This window comes from Leucoraja erinacea, chromosome 10 (assembly GCF_028641065.1).
Source record: "Leucoraja erinacea ecotype New England chromosome 10, Leri_hhj_1, whole genome shotgun sequence".
NCBI lineage: Eukaryota > Metazoa > Chordata > Chondrichthyes > Rajiformes > Rajidae > Leucoraja > Leucoraja erinaceus.
In genome coordinates, this window is record NC_073386.1 from 48012475 (window position 1) to 48027504 (window position 15030).

Genomic DNA, 15030 nt, shown 5'->3' on the forward strand with positions numbered 1-15030 from the left:
GGGTTACTGATTGTGGATGATCAGCCATGATCACAATGAATGGCGGTGCTGGCTCAAAGGGCCAAATGGCCCACTCCTGCGCCTATTTTCTATGTTTCTATGTAATCTTATCCTTGATGGGAATTGATTTATTTCCCTTCTACTGAAACCTGTAACAAAAATTGGTGCATCATGTACACAGATCACAGGATTATTCTAGTTTAGCCAATAAATTAATTGTATTGTGTAGGCCTATACCGAAGATATACACATAACTCAGTGGGACAGGCAGCATCTCTGGAGAGAAGGAATGGGTGACTCTTCAGGTCGCGACTTTTCTTCAGACATTAATTGCATTATTACTTACCATGTATGTTGAGATCATATTTCTTATCGACTTGCCCTGCTACATTCACAGCCACACACGTATACCGCCCAGTGTCATAAACCTGCGTATTCTTAATCTGGAGTAGCTGTCCACCATTTAAAATGTTCACGTTTCTGTCATGCACAAGGGGATGGTCATCTTTCATCCATGTCAGTGCTGGCCGAGGAATTCCTTGAGCCTCACATTCTAAGGTAGCGTCATTCCCTTGAATAATAATGACTTCTGTTGGGTGCCTCCCGCTGTTGCTGATGGTTGGCCGGACTGTCAAGCAAAAAGACTTTTAATACGAAAGAGAAAACATGTTATAGTTGTACCTACACAGCTGTCTGTCTGCAGCATTAGTACTTTAATGTTTTAATTCATTGTGAGAAAATTGTTGTCTTTCAAAGGGGAAGAGACTGAACACCCTGCAGAATATACAAGTACAATACTATGACGGCTAAGATAAACAATTTTTATCACATTGAGAGCTAATCCCTCTGCAGTGTGCCCTACTTCAGGCATCTGTTAGCTTTAAATATAAGGGGTAAGCCATTTAGAATGGAGATGAGGTAACACTTTTTCACACAGAAAGTTGTGAGTGTGGGAATTTTCTGCCTCAGATGGCGGTGGAGACCGATTCTTTGGATACTTTCAAGAGAGAGCTAGATAGGTAGCGGAGTCAGAGAATATAGGGAGAAGACAGGAATGGGGTACTGATTGGGGATGATCAGCCATGATCACATTGAATGGCTTGAAGGGCCGAATGGCTTACTCCTGTACCTATTGTCTATTGTCCATTAAACAAACAAGTTACTGTCAATAAACTGATTAACTCTAAACTGTGCAACCCATTTTGAATAACTTACTACATATTTTTAAAATACTAAGTAGTCACAAAGCTTTATAGTTTTATAATCCTTTATTTAATTCTGCAGATTTGCCCCGTGTCATCACTTTTCCCAAACGCCTGCTTAAAGAAGCATTATTCTGATTACCAGTGAGAATAGAACTGATACGGCATCTAATTTGACAAATATTAATTGTGCATACAAACATTAAATTGTTCATTTTATTCAAACCAACATTTATAATATAAGTACTTAATATTATAAACTGTCACCCAGTTGTACTTAGTTTGGAAAATACCATTAAATAGAAATAAATAAAGCAAATAGAAAACAATGTGAGAGCTAATGCAATCACCATGTACTCATCCATTCATACTTTGTGGTTATGTTGTTGATTCACACAGATTATTTAAATTCCATCATGTGAATGACAAATGTTATAATTTGTTTTCAAATCGTGAATACAATGACAGGCCATACTCAACAACAATTGGAAGAGATCATTCCCAACTGACACTTATCCTTAACTTTCTTGCAAAGTGTTAAAACATTATTTGTGAAATGTTATCAATGACACCATATTAATAAGCCAAGAAATATTGATTGGAACTTGTGAATGTTCGAACACATTAAAAAAAAATATTGAACTAGAGCATATGGTATTTGGGGCAATGCTCTGGCAAGGAATAAAAAAATGTCTAATCGATAAACTGGAGAGAATGAATGGGCCATGCCTGATGGGGGTTTCCAGCTGTTCACCATTTATTATCAATGATTTGGATTATCTGGGCTTGTTGATAATAAGAAGCTGGATGTCAGTATATGGAGGATGCAGAGGGAATTTGGGTAGATATAGACAGGTTAATCAAATAAGCAGACAAGGATATAAGATGAAAAAAATGTTTAGTTGTTAACTTAGAATAAATGGAAGGCAGAGTTTTGTTTGAATGGGGAGAGATTGAAAGGTGTTCGTGTTCAGAGTGACCTGGGTATCCTTAAGTGGTGAAAGTTGAGATGAATTACAGTAAACAATTAGAAAGACTACAGCATGCTGGCTTTTTACTATTTGAGCATTTGGGCATAACATTTCATGCACCAATCACCCATTGGTTCTTAAAATAATGCGATTAGGTCCAGTCTCCCTTCCCAAGGAAGGACATACCTTAGATTGAGTATAGGTAAGATTCCTGGAATGAGGAATTTTTATTTCAGGGGAAATTAAACAATCTGGGCCTACATTCTTAAGTTAGGAGAATGAGAGGAGATCATATTGAAACGTACAAATTTCTTACGAGGCTTGACAGGGTTACTTGTGTAGATGATGTTTCCCTCCATAGATCAGTACAACACAAGAACAGGCCCTTCGGCTAATGCTGTCCATGCTGAACATAATGCCAGGGTAAACTAATCTCCTTCGCCCAAATGTGATCCATATCTCTCCATTCCCTGTGTAGCCATGTACCGATTAAATGCCACTATCGGATCTACCTGCACCTCCATCATAGGCAGGGCACATCTCCTTTAGATTAGGCCCCTTTCAACTTCAAGCTATGTCCTTTAGTCTTTGACATTTCAACCCTGGGAAAAATGTTCTGACCTATGTTCTATATGTTCTACCCTATCTATGACTCTCATAATATTTTATATGTCTGCAAGGTCTCCTCTCAGTCTCCATCACTCCTGAGCAAACACTCCAAGTTTGTTCAAACTCTCATTATAGCTAATATCGTCTAAACTGGGCTGCATTCTGGTAAATATCTTCTGCACTCTCTCCCAAGCCTCCACTTCTTTCCTGTAATGGGGTGGCCTGAACTGCACATAATACTACCAAAGTAACCTAATCAAAGTCAGACAAAGCTGCAACATGACTTCCTGAAATTCCTTGCATTTAAATGAACATACTTCAGCCAATCAGTTTCACCTTATTCCGTAACCTCCCCCTGTGTTTTTCCCGAGACATCCTGGTCCTAATCTCTGCTTTCCCTTCTGTCCTTTTGCTGATCTTCTGCTCAGGTTCCCACCTCCCTGCCATTGTAGTTTGAAACCTCCCAAGTGACACTAGTGAATATCCCTGCAAAGGTGTGTAGGAAGGAAATGCAGATGCTGGTTTCGACCGAAGATAAGACACTAAAAGCTGGAGTAACTCAGCGGGTCAGACAGCATCTCTGGAGAAAAAGAATAGGTGACGTTTTGGGTTGAGACCCTTCTTCAGAATGAGAGTCAGGAATAAGGGAAATGAGAGATATAGATAGTGATGTTGAGAGATATTGAACAAATGAATGAAAGTTTTGCAAAAATGTAATGATGATAAAGGAAACAGGCCATTGTTAGCTGTGTATTAGGAGAGAATGAATACAGACAATGAGACTCATCTATGAATATTGATTTCTCAAACTTCAAGTAACCCTTGCCGATCCCTCCCCCCCCAGTCGTACCAACTTCAAAGTCGTCTTGTTGAGTCTCATACTCCCAAATGGTCTTGACATCGTCCAGCTGCAGCTCCAGCTCCCTCATGTAGTCAATCATGAGCTGCAGCTGGATGCATCTCCTACAGATGTGGTCCTCAGGGACACTAGATGTCTCCCTGACTTTCCACATGCCACAGGAGTAAAGTACCACACCCCTGACATCTTTACTACACTTACACTGGGGGAACTTGAAGAGAAAAGAAATGGCCTCACCCTATTTAATCTACAGCTCCCTTGTCTGCCTCACAGGTCAAATCCACAGCATTCACCTTCAACAAAGCTCCCCACCCTAACACTAGCCACTCTGCTGCACTTTCCCACCTTGTTGAGCTAATCAAATGGCCTTTTTTTTTTTTAAACTGCCCTGCACCACCTCTGGGCTGGAAACTGACTATGAAGAAGGATTTGAACCGACAATGTCTCACAGATTCTTGATTTTAATCCGCAAAGCAAGAGTCATGAGCAGGACTGACAAGACCACAAGAATGTAAGACCCACAGCGGGATTTGAACACAGATTTATGGATTGTTGGTCAAAGATTACTTGTCCAGTAACTTAACCTCTGCACCACCCCCATATCTATATTGTAATAACATATCATAATTTATATATTTTCTATGGTAAGGTTCTACATCTAAATATAACATAGGGTCTTGGTGAGAAGGGTCTTGGTGAGACCACACCTGGAGTATTGCGTACAGTTTTGGTCTCCTCATCTGCGGAAAGACATTCTTGCCATAGAGGGAGTACAGAGAAGGTTCACCAGACTGATTCCTGGGATGTCAGGACTTTCATATGAAGAAAGACTGGATAGACTCGGATTGTACTCGCTAGAATTTAGAAGATTGAGGGGGGATCTTATAGAAACTTACAAAATTCTTAAGGGGTTCGACAGTCTAGATGCAGGAAGATTGTTCCCGATGTTGGGGAAGTCCAGAACAAGAGATCACAGTTTAAGGATAAAGGGGAAATCTTTTAGGACCGAGATGAGGAAAACTTTTTTCACACAGAGAGTGGTGAATCTCTGGAATTCTCTCCCGCAGAAGGTAGTTGAGGCCAGTTCATTGGCTATATTTAAGAGGGAGTTAGATGTGGCCCTTGTGGCTAAAGGGATCAGGGGGTATGGAGAGAAGGCAGGTACAGGATACTGAGTTGGATGATCAGCCATGATCATATTGAATGGCGGTGCAGGCTCGAAGGGCCGAATGGCCTACTCCTGCACCTATTTTCTATGTTTCTATAACCTATATAAAAATATATCTATCCTACTTGGAATTAAATATCGATGTAGTGCAATTTCCAACATTCAAAACTTTTGAAAATAATCTTGTTCAGTCGATGAGAGGTATGTTCAACAAATAGTCAATTGTGGCCAAAGTAGTAAACCGGGTAATAAATTGTTTAAACTAGCTGTTCACTGCCAAATGATTCTTAATGTTTAATACAGATGTTTGCATTTAATGCAGATAAGTTCTTGGTTGAATCATTTGGAATCATTCCCTATCCATTTTTCCGACACAATGGTAATCTTAGATATTTATCAATAAAAGATTGAATAAATGTTAGTGGGAAGCAAAGACTCATATTTCAATAGTCCATAAACGTACAGTTTTCTAATTTATTGAGTTTTGAATGTAAATAGAGGGTGGTCTTAAATCAAGATAAAATTCTATTTCCCTCTACTTTTTCCACTATTATTCAAATACATCAGTTTAGTTTGCTGTTTTACAAAACACGAGTAAACATTAAGGATAATGGCAATAATATCCCCGTATATTAACTGTTAGAACTTTAGTAATTGGAAAAAGTTGAATTATATCCAAAAATTCTTTCAAGGAAAAGATCACTGCATACCATAGACTTCCAGCGTGTATTCTTTCATTGTAGTTCCAACAATATTGGTGGCCACACAAGTGTAGGATGCACTGTCTGATGGTTTAGCATTGGAGACCTGCAACTGTCGCCCACCTGAGACAACACGGACCTCTCCATTTAGATCATTCAGTAACGGGGAACCTACAGGTAAAAATAAAAAAATAATAAAATAGGTTCTATGATAAACACTGTGGCAAGAAATTGCTGAATGACTAACCAAGCCATGCTTCTGCACAGCTTTACTACATTCTATTAGTTATATTAAAGAAATTAGAGTTGCAGAATTGCAGAGAGTGTCCTTCCCATCAGCAGATCATTAATATATAGGAAGAGTAGGCGAACTGGAATTGTGCAATTAAAGAATAAGGTTGGGAAAAAGTATTACTTTAAACAATTATAAAGCAAAAAATGCAGGAAAATCTCTGCTGGTCCGGTATCATCTACGGAAAGAGAATTGGTTAACTTTTCAGGTTTAGGACCATTCATCAGAACTGAGACATAGAATCTTCGAAATAAAATATTAACTGTGTCTCTTTCCACAGATGCTGTCTGATCTGTTGAGTGTTTCAAGCATTTAGGCCCGGCATTCCAATTAGGTAAAATGGAAAAGATCAGAGTTGTCAAACTTCTGCAATAACAAGAATTGAGCATTAGCTATGTGGAAACATTTAATTAATGTTTATTCAATTTGAAAGGAGCGTTCTATTTTTACAATTCTATATATGTAGAGCTTGATCATCCTCTTTGAAGTCGCAGCTGACACCTGACAGAGGTAATTTAATGGACCACGTTGTAAATTGGCATGTTGACCTACTATCAAAGAGACATGACGCTGGTAAATATTTGGGGGCTAAATTGGTTAAATCCCTGTAAAACACCTCAGAGGCTTTAGTGCACAATTGACCAACATCCATAGCTACCAAAGGAGGCATCAAGTTAACTCCACACTGTTTGCTCATTGGTCTCACAACTGCGTGCAAACTGTACTGTTCATTGATTTATTGCTCGGCATGTGGCCCAAATTTGATTATGCCAAACATCAGTTAAAGCCATCATATATTATTAAAGCCAGTCTGCACTTCCAAAAAGGAAAATGCATTACATGTTAAAGTGGGATTTGGTCAGTGTGGGCATATTAATGGCTCAATACTGGACGGAGCAGCTAGTATAATTTTCAACCACTGCGGTGGTGGGTTTGGTTGGGAAGGTGCAAAGAAGATAAAATGTACCATCTGCAAAGACCCAACAAACACTGCAATGACAATGGGAGAAGACAGCTGTGGCAGCCCACAAAATGAGGAACGTCCATCAGACTAATTACCACTCCCATAATCTATACTCATTCATTAGCAGAGTCTGAAATGCAAGGGAAGATATCATTACAATGCTACCAAGAAGTATTAAGTTGTGCAGGGAGCTGGGATCAAGTGAATCCCTAGAAGAGTCTACAGGACTGGAGTGCATAATTAAAAAGGAAATCAGGAGGGCAAAAAGGGGCGAGGAGATACTTCTGGCCGATAACATTAAAGAGAATTAGAAGTGATTTTATGTACACTAAGGGAAAGTAGCCAACTAGACAGAGAATAGTGACCCTCAGAAACAAAAGTGGTCATCTGTGTGTGGTGCCCCAGGAGATGACCGAGGTCCTCAATTCGAATTTCTCCTCTGTTTTTACTGTGGTGAAAAAGGTAAATCTAGGGCACTTGTCATGGTTAAAGAAGATATCTTGAGGTCAGTCTGTATTACAGCTGAAGAGGGGCTAGACATCCTAAGGTGCATGAAGATAGATAAATCTCCCAGGCCTGATATTTGAGAGTGTTGTGGGAAGCTGGAGAAAAAATTGGGCAGGAGCTTGAGCCAAGATATATGAATCATCATTAGATATGGGTGAAGTACCGGATGGGTGAAGTACCATTTTTCTCTGGTCCTTCATTCATCACTCAACGCAGACAACAAGGACTCCCAGGTCAAACTCTTATTTATTGATCATAGATCTGCCTTCCATACCACAACCCCAACAAAACCCATCTCCAAACTTAACGACACTCTCCTCAGCAAATGGAACCTTGTCTTCCTGATCCACAGACCAAAGTTAGTGAAGATAGATGATGAAACATCATCCACCATAATTCTTAATATCCCTACAAGAATGTGTTCTCTTTTTGTATTCATGGTACACTCATGATTGTGCGCCCAAATTCTGCTCCAACTCCATTTCCAGGTTTGCAGATGGCAGTGGATAAGATCACAAACAATGATATATTGGAGTACAGGAAGGATAGAGAGGTTAGTAATATGGTGTCATGCCAACAACCTCTTCCTCAATGTTGGCAAGATGAAGGATCTAGTTAGGCACAAAATGCTGGAATAACTCGACGGGACAGGCAGCATCTCTGGAGAGAAGGAATGGGAGAAGATCAAGTTATTGACTTCAGGAAGCGAGGTGATGTACATGCCCCCAGTCAGCAGCAATGGTGCTGAAGTGTAGATGGTCGTTAGCTTCAAGATCTTAGATATTAATATCACCAAGAATTCATGCCCGGAAAATCACATTGAAGCTACCACCAAGAAAGTGCATCCCGCCACTTCTTCCTATGATTCCAGTTTGGCATGTCTCCAACGACTCTTACTAAATTCCACAGATGCATGTCAGAAAGCATTCCGTCGGGATGAATCATAGCTTGGTTTGGGAATAGCTCTGCTCAAGAACACAACAAATTGCAGGGAGTTCTGGTTATAGCTGAGTCCATAACAAAGACCAGCCACCCCAGACTACCTCTCCCCCCCCCCCACTCTCTCTTCCCCCCTACGTTAAGATTTGTATATGGCTTGATTTTACTCATGTGTTGTATGATTTAACTGGATGGAATAAAGACAATGTTTTTCACCGCATTTTTGTACATGTGATAATAATAAACCAATAAACCAACCCCATTGAGATTTGTGGTGGGGTGATAATATGTTGTTAAGTTGGAGTTGAAACAAATGCAATTCAATGAACACTTACTTGTGATCTAGTTATACAGCATCTGATATTGTATTAATGATATACATCTTCAACTACATTTTACACTCAATTTTAGTCACTCACCATTCTTCTTCCACATCAAGCTTGGTGGTGGAATACCACTGGATTCACAAACTAAGCTGATTAGGTTTCCTTCTATGACTGTCAGCTTGGATAATTCATTTGATCCTTGAATATTGGGTGGAACTAAACAGTAAAATATAAGTTGGTTAACATAATGTGCAGGAAAGAACCGCAGCTGCTGCTGTAAATCGAAGGTAGGCACAAAATGCGAGAGTAACTCAGCGGGCAGGCAGCATCTCGGGAGAGAAGGAATGGGTGATGTTTCAGGTCGAGACCCTTCATCATTCTCCAGTCTGAAGATGGGTCTCGACCTGAAACGTCACTTATTCCTTCTCTCCAGAGATGCTGCCTGTCCCACTGAGCTACTCCAGCATTTTGTGTCTACCAGTTGGTTAACATAATTTGGCAGCTGCATTAATGCAAATAGTTCAATCTTTAATTTAAATGCATGTACAGTGAAATATTATATATTCAAGCATTAACATTAATTGTGCATAATTCTAGTCCGATATATGGATATATAAAATACCTAGAAAGTGAAATTAATTGAAGAGCTTAACAGGTAATGACTTCAAATTTAATTATTAAATTCAGTCCATATTAAACAAAGTAGCTTCAACTGATCCTTGTCAAAAGTGGTTGGCACGTGTGCTCTGATTTTATTAGTCTGAACTGAGATGAACTCTATTTTCAGGAGGCACATGGCCAATTGTTTGCCGAACCACAGTGTCTTAACCTTTCTCATATGTTCAAGAACATTCACTTTGTGTAAAGCTATCCAAAAATAAGAACCAGATTGCTAGATGCTTTACTGCTTTTTGACTACTTTTTAATCCCCTGCGGTGGTTCACATGAGATTTGGTAAAAGTAGCAATGATGACTTGCAAATTAAGCATTGAGTAGCATTTTAATCCAGTTATTTATCTGTTCATCCCAAATGCTTCACCAATGCAATTATTGTGTGAACAAGACTTTTTGTACTTGGGACAGAAGGAATAATTTAACAATGAAACAGTTAAAAGTCTATTCTGGACAAGGTTGTTGAAATATCAATACATACTCCCATCTGAATGACCTTTTATTCTTGGACCAGAAGGACAAATTTAGATTGAAGCTAAAGATGCCAGAAAACAGGAGCCTTTTTGCATTTTGGCACCATTCTCCAGATCAAGAATTCCTGAGTGAAAGATTGAACAGTCAGATACAAGAGTAAAATTCCCAGTTACATTATCCCCACAATGTTCTTGAAATTTAACCTCAGAAGAGTAAGCCTGTACTTCACTCGTCTGATTTTTTTCATTTCCCACGCTAATCATCCTTGTGACCTCCTGGAATAATAATATCAAGCTGTCAGCAATTTTGTAGTGTAGAAGTACAGTCATTAGGAATTGGATTAAAAGCTTGCTAACCCATTTCATTTGGGATCCATAAATTAGACTGTCCCATCGGGTCTGGTTTTTACTTCCTCGTCTAAGATAAAATCTGAGTTTGAAAGTGCAGGTCACTGAGCTCTAGACTCATACTGGCATTCCTTTGTGCAATGGACATTTGCAACTCCAATTTATTTCACTGTTGAGATGAAAGTGACATCCTCTGATGTCAAGGTAACACTGGACCAAGTGAGGTGCCATGGGCCAAGGTGCTCTACCCACTTCCAGAAGCAGCATGTCTATTTCAGTCTCCACACTTTACTTGATGAGAATCGCCTTTTGCTTAACCAGGCCCTTGCCATTCTAAGTTCAAGTGATCTGGCATGGGTTTTTCGCCGCAGCTTGTAATTGCTCACAGGCCAAACCACACGCATTCTTCTGATTCAATGGTTGCAGGCTTGAGAACACGACACAAGAATCCTCCGCTGCAGACACTGGCTGAGAAATGTTGATATTACAAAAACATTACGCACAGGTACAAATGGCAATCTGCACATTGACATTTACTTACAAGTTGGAATAATCTTCAGGATTTGGGCAATGGGAAAACAGCTTACCCCAAATGTTTAAGTTGTAGTTTTTTTCTGTTTTACCAGCCACGTTTGTGGCTTCACATGTATAACGCCCTGTATCCAGAACATGAGCAGCTTCAATCTACGAGAGAGGAAAGAAAATGACATACAATGTTTAGAATCTGTTATTTTTGCTTGTGATGTTAATATTTCTATTTAGGCACATTAATGCCACATTACCTTGTAAGATGATACAAGCTTCTTGGTTGCTTCAATGCTGGTGATGGTGCTGAACTCAGGAAAATTTTTGGCTAATTCAGTATCAGTGCCTAAATTCACTAGAAGCACTTCTCACCAATTTGATGATGGACATCAAATGAGCACAGAAACAGCCCTTTGGCTCAACTTGCCCATGCTGACCAAGCTGCCCATCTACACTAGTCCCACCTGCCTGCATTTGCCCCATTTTCCACTAAAGCCACTTGTCCACATACCTGTACAAATATCTTTAAATGTTGTTATATTATTTGCCTCAATTACATCCTCTGGCAGCTCATGCCATATACCCACCACCCTCAAGTGTTGCCCCTATCCGATTCCTATTAAATCTTTTCCCTCTCACCTTAAACCCATGTCCTCTTGTTCTTGATCTCTCTATTCTGGGTAAAATACACTTTATCTATTCCCCTCGTGATCTTATACACCTCTATAAGATTACCCGTCACCCTTCAGCACTCCAAGGAATAAAGTCTTCCTACCCAACCTCTCCCTATAGCCCAGGCCCTCAGCTTCTGGCAATATCTTTGTAAATCTTCTCTGTACTCTTTCCAGCTTAATAACATATTTCCTATACCACAAAAATAAAATCTATCCAATACTAAAAGCTTAAAAATACTGTATCATGCAAAACTTAATAGACATAGTGTTGCTCAAGCAAATTACCCCTGGTTCCTTCAAAGTAACATTGGAAACATTGAAATGTATTTACTGCAACTAGCTGATAGCAATAGATAATATTTAAAGTAACTGTTAATTTTCCATGCAAACATTTGAAATACATAAATATTATTACTAAAATGTTGACCCAACTTGTCAACACTAATTTTTGCCTGATTTCTAGAATAAGGAAACAATTTTCAATCAATGGAATTAAAATTGCAACCGTGGGGATACAACCATAGCTTAATACAAGTTTTGGCATTTTGACTTAAAATGTTATTATCAATACAGCTCTGCAGTAAAATCATTTACAAATCATAAATTATAAAGGAAAAGCGACAGATTCATATACAAGTAGGTGACTGTTGCAACTTACTGTTAGGGTACTTCCATCATTAGAAACACTGAGACCTGGCTTCTTGAAGAGAGGCCTTCCATCCTTTAGCCAGTGCAGTATTGGAGGAGGGATTGCATTACTTTCACACTTGAGCACAACACCTTGGTTTATGGTGACCGAGACATTCTGCTCTTCTCCCATGATATTTGGAGGAACTGCAAAAACAAAAAAATCATATTACTCTCGGAGGTGGATTTATACTCTTCCTGTTTTCTTCAGTAATTATTCTGTGCCTTAACATGGAATGCATTTACATTATGCTCACAAAAACAGGCATTCAAAAATCAGGTCAGATTCAGATTCAGATTCAGATTCAATTTTAATTGTCATTGTCAGTGTACAGTACAGAGACAACGAAATGCATTTAGCATCTCCCTTGAAGAGCGACATGAAATTCATGTAAAATTTCAAAAGATCATAAGTTAATGTACCATTAAAAAGCTGGATTAAAATATCATATTATATTTTATTATTATTAAAATATCATAACATATTTTATGTGTGGCTGTAGTATGAACAAGAAGTTTTCTTTACTCAACACTAAAACATTTGTTAAACTGAGAGGAGAAAGAGTGACTGTCTTTTCATTTTCCGTGGGCAGTATTAACTCTACGATGAAATTGGCTTGGATGACTATTAGCGTTGAACGTCCAATGTTTAGGGGTGGTCAGATGAAGTGGGATGGGGAGAGGGACAAAGTTTGATGAGAGAAGGAAAGATTCAGACCTTCTCTGCAACTGAAAGCTAACTGAATGTTATAAATGTTGATCAACCTACAAGGTGTTTCAAAAACCTGCTTTTGAACCTGCAGAAAGCAACTGGTCCAGATTGAGATCTTGGCCGCATCTTCAGGACCTGGACGGATGCAGACGAGCTGGCAGCAGTATTTGCAGACATCTTTACCCCCTCCCAGCTCTATTCTGAGGTTCCCACAGCTTTAAGAAGTTCATTATAATCCCAATGCCTAAAGTTAGGTAGCATGCCTCGATGACTACCATGCAGTGAGTCTGCCATCCACCATCATGAAGTGCATTGAAAGACTGGTCATGGTGTACATTAACTTCAGCCTCGCTGACAGCTTGAATCCACTGCAGTTTGTCTGGTACAACAGGTCAATGGCAGACACCATCTGGCACTACACTTATCCCTGGAACACCTGGATAATGAATACAGCTACGTCAGACTCCTATTTATTGACTAGAGCTCCGCCATCATAACCATAATACCAACCAAACACATCTCTAAACCTCTCGTTCAAGGTGTCTGCAAATGGATCCTTGTCTTCCTACCCTATCCTATCAGGAAGCGTCGGTGACAAACCATCCTCCAGGATCATTTTTCAACAGTGGTGCACAGCCACAAAGGATGTGTTCACAGCTCCTTACTCCCTAACCACTCTTGCCTGTGCAGCCAAATTCTGGTCTTACTGCCTTGACAAGTTTGCAGATAACACCACTATAGTGGGCAGGATCTCAAACAATGATGAGACGGAGTCTGGGAAGTAGATAGAGAGCTTAGTAACATGGTGTCAAAAGAATAACCTTTCTGTCAATGTGTACAAGGTGAAGAGGTTAGTTATTGACTTCAGGTAACTATCAGGTGTACGTGTCCACAGTCAGCATCAATGCTGGAGTGGAGTCAATTTACAGTGGAGGTGGACAAGAGCTTCAATTTCCGTGGCGTAACTATCACCAAAAACTTGTCCTGAACCAACAATATAGAACCTATGGCCATGAAAGCACAACGACACCTATAGATGAAGGAAGTGCAGCATGTTTCTAATAACACTTTGGAACTTCAACAGATGCACTGTAGAAAGAATCATATCAGGATACACCACAACTTGATTTGGCAACAACTTAAGACCATACAAAATTGCAGAGAGCTATGGATGCAGCCCAGTTCATCACACAAACCAGCCTCCACTCCACTCCCCCACACCCCCCTTCTCCCCTCTGTCGGCAGAATATACAAAAGCTTGCATTTGTCACCAAATATAAGAATAGCTTCTGCTCCGCTCCTCTCATAAGCTAAGGATGAAGCCTTGTCTCCAAACCTTCCACATTTCAGCCCTTGCACTTTCTTTTTTACCTGCATTTTCACTGTAACTATAACCCTGTAAAACTGTAACACTATATTCTGCACTTGGGTATTTCTGCTCTCTGTACTTGTGTTTGACTTGGTTTTATATATGTGTAGTATAATTTGACTGGATACCATGCAAACCAAGTTTTGTTGCCTTGTCAGAATATTATTGTACACGTGACAATAATAAACCAATACTAATAGCAGGATTTGAATAGCAAAACCTCAATCCAAACTACAAATGTAAAATAAAACTAATACAGTCTATTTCCAAATGTATTTAGTTTGAAACAATGAATTAAGAAAAAAACACATATGAATGACTTCATTTTATAAAGTGCAGGATTGAATTTACAGTTCAGGTTAATGGTTCAGGTTGGGTGATTGTACTGCTATTCACCCACAATAACAATGATAATATGCCCAGAACTCACATTTGGGGCTGGATCATTTGACCCAGCGAAGCTGCCAATATGCAGTTTCTAGTCAAAGATGGCCAGGCCATAAAAATTACTGAGTGATTATAAAGCTTCCGACTTCCTTGCCACTGGTGAATCTGGTCCCTAACCTGGTTTAATTTTCTGTGCTGTGCATTGGCAGGCAGCCTCCACATTCTGCTCCACTGAGACTTGTTTGAGTCGACCTGGACCGCAGAGTGGTGAGAGGCTTTGGATTGAATGAGGCCCTGCAAAGGACTGAGCAATGGAGCGTTGGGATTGATTGGAGGGGGGATGGTAGTGAGTGCATAGAGGGATGAATAGAAGAAAAAGGTGGTTTGAACCCTTTGCAAAAAATCTACTGAAAATTAATTCTCTCATTTGACGTGTTTGAATTGTATTAAATCCTTGTAGTGTCAGCCATTTTCATGTTTTTTTAATTGCTGTTTTCACATTACACACACAAAACCTATTTGGGTCTCATGGATAATATTGCAAAATGCTTTGTACTTTGACAACTGCCTATAACATTATTTCATCCTTTCAGTTACGTGAAATGTAAGTTACATCTTCTAGGGCAGAGATCAAGTGATCATATG

The 15030-nt window shown here is 39.5% G+C and overlaps 1 protein-coding gene across 1 annotated transcript in view; it reads right to left on the reverse strand.

Annotated features, from left to right (window-relative positions):
• Positions 1-15030, reverse strand: part of hmcn1 (hemicentin 1) — a 376776-nt gene that overhangs the window by 130170 nt on the left and 231576 nt on the right. The window contains 5 exon segments of the mRNA XM_055642165.1: positions 347-628; positions 5520-5681; positions 8632-8754; positions 10619-10715; positions 11889-12064. Of these exon segments, the coding sequence (XP_055498140.1) occupies positions 347-628; positions 5520-5681; positions 8632-8754; positions 10619-10715; positions 11889-12064 (840 nt within the window).